Genomic DNA, 5,156 nt, shown 5'->3' on the forward strand with positions numbered 1-5,156 from the left:
ACCCCTTCCATTAACATCTGCATCACAAAGCACAATTGGGTAAACAGTGATCTAGTATAAGTGTTTCCATTTACAGACACAGATGGAAAATGAGGCCCAGAAAAGTTAATTGACTCATTCAAGGTCACGCGACCATCTCCTGAATCCTAGAGCTGTGTGCTTTTCACTGCTCCTAATGTTGCCTAATGGTTTGCTTAGCTATCCGTTCACAGGAGGTCAGAAACTGAACACGGACCTCAGATTCCAGTATCATTTTGACTAAATTATATATAAAAATTGACATACTGAATAGGATTTGCTTTCAATCTCACTGTTCCAGAAATAGTCATTCATTCAACAAATATTTATTAAGCATTATGTGCCAGGAACTGCACATTTTGCAGTGATCAAAATATGGCTGCACAGAAGACTGACAATAAAATTATCCTTAAAGAGATCAAAATTGATTGAACTGTCCTTGATAAAACTGCTTCAAAGCAGGGACTTGCAAGAAATTGCATATTCTCATTTCGTTTGCTTCCATTAATAGTGCTCACATTTAGATCTGATGGTAATAATATGCTCTCAACTGGTGTGGGTCTGGAATAAAACACTCCCCTTGACTGTCCACACTGCAGAGAGCAAAAACAAAATGATTGGAGTCAGCTGGGCTTTTCTATTGAGCACCTCGACCTACAGATTTTCCAATTTCAAGTTCATTCACATTTCATCTCTGGCTTCTACATTTTAGTTAAAAAGCATTTCCCTATTTTGCTATTGTCCACTAAGGAAAATGCCTATTTAAAAATAGCGTTTCTTTTTTAAAGCATCTTGATTCACACATTTCAAAGCTCTTCAGAAAACACGATTTCTCAAAAGCCATGTCATTCTAAAACATGCAATAGATTTCAGACGGAGAAAGATTCAAGGTATTATTCTACATGATCTTTTCAATGAACTGATCGCAACTGTCTAGGAATCAGGAGAGTTGTCTTGTGTTACTTCAAAACAGATTCCAAATGAGGAAGAAAAAAAAAATCTGGGCTTGAGAAGATTTAATGCCATGCCATTGAATCCAGGTTTCAGCACAGAGCCAACACGTGTATAAGTAATAAAAAGAAACCTGAGAAAACAGAAGCTCCTCAAGGTCCTTTGCCCTGGTGTATCTTCAAGGCCAAACTGTAAAGAGAATAAGCATGTACTTCCAGACCCAGCAAATATCTTCTTTGCATTTTAAGGATGCACTCATGATTTTTTCGGAAGCAATCCTGAAACCCAGTGTAGCAAAGCAAAGACAGTCACTGCATAATACAAATAATTTGTGTTTATTAGACACCAGAATAAATCAGAGAGACTTCTTCAGCTATGGTGAAGAGACACCCACCAGCACAGAGAGAAGAAATGACATGAGCACAGAGTCACGGGAATCCAGACACAGGAAAGCTGTGCTCCCACCGCATCACTGCACACACACACAAACTGCTGTTTAAAAATCAATTCAAACACAAACAAGTGACTGAACAAGCCATTAGTTTAAAAGGGGAGGGGAGAGCATATTTTTTAAAGACCAAGTATCACTTGTTTTTTTTTTAAAGGACGCAGCACCATACTCTCTTCTCTAATAGGATCATTGGTCCATCTCTGGTAGGCTGGGTATATTTGACTGAGTTTATTGCAACCGCTTCCGCCAATTCTTTGAACTACCAATCAATGGGGTGAGGTTTCTAAGCACATGAGCTACTGCACAGAAACACATGATAAAGGGAGAAGCACTGGAAAGGCATGTATTTGCGTGTGTGTGCATGCTTGTCAGTGTCTGTGCAGTTATGTAGATCCATGAGGGGGTTTCTTAATGCAATTTAATGGAATCCATTTGGGGTGAAAGGTGTTATTTTGCCTAAAGAAATCTCCCCCTCGCAGTCCAGCTCCCAGATAGACTCTGCAACAGGGTCACCATCTGGGGATGTCTGATAGATTTGGGACATGCGATCGAAAGGACCCTCCTCCTCCTCATCGTTGTCCACCTCCGGGTCGCTGGGGGTAACAGCGTTGGGCATCATGTGGATGTAGGCAGCTGCGATTTCTTTGTGGAAGACGGTGTCTTGGTTGTAGGAGATGAGCTCATTGCTGATGTTCACCGTCTTCACCGGCGTGCGGGAGCAGACGTGGCTGCACCCCAGCAGCTGGGCAAACACCTTCCGGAAGTCGGCATTGAAGGCATAGATGATGGGGTTGAGTGAGGAGTTGGCCCAACCGAACCAGACGAAGACGTCGAAGGTGGTCTCACTGACGCAGGGGAAGCCGGCCGGAGGGCCTTCCCGGTGTCCACTGCAGAAAGGGACCATGCAGTTAAGGATGAAGAAGGGCAGCCAGCAACACACGAAGACCCCCATGATCACGGACAGGGTCTTGAAAACCTTGGTCTCCTTCTTGATGGAAGCGCGCAGGCTGGTGTCGGGTGCGCAGGCTGCGCTGCTCCGGCAGCTCTGCGCGTGCTCTGCTGCCCTCTCCAGGGAGGAAATCCTGCGGATCTGCACCTGGGCGATGCGGTAGATGCGCGTGTAGGTCACGATCATGATGGCCACGGGGATGTAGAAGCTGACGAGCGAGGAAGAGATGGCGTAGGTTCGATTCAGGCTGGAGTCACAGTTCTCTGCCCTCACGTAGGGTTCCCAAACGTCCTCCTCCCAGGGCGTCCAGTTGGCCAGGTTGTTAGTCAGGTCCAGCCCGCCCCAAGAGCCCGTCTGGTCCCTGTGCCAGTTGAGCTGGACCGGAATGAAGGAGATGAGGATGGACAAGGTCCAGGCCAGGCCGACGATGACCAAGGCCATGCGCTGGGTCATCTTGCGCTGGTACCGGAAGGGCCTAGAGATGGCCCAGTAGCGGTCCACGCTGATGACGCACAGGTTCAGGATGGAGGCTGTGGAGCACATGATGTCGAAGGCCACCCAGACGTCGCAGAACGCTCCAAAGGGCCAGTAACCGGCCACCTCGGCGACTGCCTTCCAGGGCATGACCAGCAGCGCCACGAAGAGGTCTGACACGGCCAGAGACACGATGAAGACGTTGGTCATCTTGGCGCGCAGGTGGCGGCTCCGCACGATGGCTGCGCACACCAACACGTTGCCCAGCAGGGTCCAGATGATGAGTAGGGTCAGCAAGCAGGCGGTGACCACCTGTGCGGGCCCTAGTGGCGGTGCCCCCGCCGAGCCCCCCACGGTGTTCCCCTGTGCCAGCTGCTGGTGCAGCGCGAACTGCCCCGGGTAGGCAGTGCCGTTGCTCCCTGGCGGCAGCATTTCGGGCTGGGCTGGAGGGGCGGTCTGTGGGCGGTCCCAATTTCAGCCCTGCGACCCCCAGGCAGCCCCATGGGACACCCCAAGGATGCTCCCCCTCAGCCAAGGGACCCTCGAGCCCCAGAGGGCGCTCACCATGAGCTGCGCCGGGCCCCGGAGCGCGCGGGGACTTCTCTTGCCTCCTGAAGCTCCTCTGGCTCGGTGGAGGTGGCGCGCCCCTCCAGTCTTAGCGCTGGGGACAGGAAGCGGCTGGTGCCCGCTGACAGCCAGGGCTGTTCTAGGGAGTCTGCAGCGCGCCGGACGGCAGCGGCAGCGGCTGTGTCTAGTTCAGAGCGAGAGAAGAGAGCGAGCCGCCACTGAGGGGCTGGGGCAGGCAGCCGCGGGCGCCCGGCTGGCACTGCGGCGCTGCAGCGGTCCCTGGCCGCTCCCGGGCCCCGCGTCCCGCCCCCAGCGCCTCCGCGCTCAGCTCTCTCGAGCTCCCGCCCCACCTGTGCCTTGGCGACCTCGCTCACCGCGCTCGGCGCCCCAGAATTTACGGGAGATCCCGCAGGTCTGAGGGGCGCCCCAGCGCCAGACCCTAGCCCCGGGCCGGGGAAAATTCTCCCCGGGAAGACCGAACGGCGCTTGGCGCAGCCCTGGAGCCCTAGCCCTGGCCACGCTTGGGGAACAAGAGGTGGGGTAGGGAGGGGGACGCGAGGGCTTCCGGAGGAGGAAAGAGCATTTGAAGAGTAAAGGGGGCGGCCTTGGATTGCCCACAGACCTGAGTCCCAATCCGGACTTTATTCCCAGCTCTGCAACTTTGAGGGCCCTACAAAACTTTACCCGGCCTTGGTTTCCTTCTCCGCAGTGTGGGATAATGAATGATTCCTACTCCTGGGACCGTGTCAGAACTCGGGGAAGCCATCTAGGACGAGGTGTCCGGTAGACAGTGTCTCCTAGGAACAGGTTCCCGCTTCCCCCAGCCCCTCCCTCAACACCCTGAGGTTGGGGCTCCACCTGACCTCTTGGGAGACTGTCCTTTTCCCACCACCGCCCTAAATCCTTGAGCAATTTTTCCCTTGGGGAATAATTTGGGATGAACCCAGAAGACAAGAAGAGGAAGAGAGTACCCCAGAGAGTTGGAAGCCTCTTCTTTGCAGGGCACTTTTACAGTCTTTCTCTTTTTCAACCTTGAGAGGGATGGATAAATAGCTCAGTGTCAACAGAAAAGAAACTGAGGGGGCCCAAAACCCAAACTGAAAAAAAAGAATGATGGCAAACAATAAAGAGGGCAAACTGTTCCTGAGCTCTGAGCGCACCTTCCAACTGGTAAGTTGCATTTGTGAAGTGTTTTGGCCTCTGCTGGCATTAAGCTCAGCTGAAGGCAGCTGGGAGAGAAAGGGATGTGACAGCAGTCAGCTGCACAGCTCCATCTGGGACCTGCTGGCCTAGACACCTGCAGCACGGTGAGGTCTAGAAACAGACTGGACTTTCTCCTCCCTTCCTAGTCTCCTCCTGCACCAAACACACCTGCACCCTGGACCAATACCTGCAAGTGGCCCAGCTTCTCAGACTTAGGCTGCTCAGCCTACACAGTCCCTTCCCCCAACCTCCTTCCCGTTCAGTGCTTTCTGCCGCTGGAGAGGGTAAGACCATCTGTCCAGGTGCCTAAACCTGAAACCGAAGGACCATTCTCACCTCCTGTCTCTCCTCATCTTCTGGGAGCTGGACCACTCCTCTCGCCACTGACATCCCTGTCCAGAACTGTGCCTCCTCCACCCTGTTTGATGGTGGCACTCTCCTGGCCTCCAGGCTCTGCCCTGAGCCTCAGAGCAGGCAGTGATCTTTCCTGAATGTGACTATGCTCATGTCACTCCCCAGATGAAACACCCTCAGTATGCTTCA

The 5,156-nt window shown here is 52.7% G+C and overlaps 1 protein-coding gene across 1 annotated transcript; it reads right to left on the bottom strand.

The window, feature by feature from the left end:
• Positions 1-1,288: 1,288 nt before the first annotated feature.
• DRD5 (dopamine receptor D5) lies at positions 1,289-3,776 on the bottom strand. Its single transcript, XM_017871844.1, has one exon. It carries the CDS (start codon positions 3,273-3,275, stop codon positions 1,839-1,841), a length of 1,437 nt encoding a protein of 478 aa, XP_017727333.1. The 5' UTR covers positions 3,276-3,776; the 3' UTR covers positions 1,289-1,838.
• Positions 3,777-5,156: the final 1,380 nt, after the last annotated feature.

Source organism: Rhinopithecus bieti, unplaced genomic scaffold (genome assembly GCF_001698545.2).
Source record: "Rhinopithecus bieti isolate Rb0 unplaced genomic scaffold, ASM169854v2 scaffold_865, whole genome shotgun sequence".
Classification (NCBI taxonomy): Eukaryota; Metazoa; Chordata; class Mammalia; order Primates; family Cercopithecidae; genus Rhinopithecus; species Rhinopithecus bieti.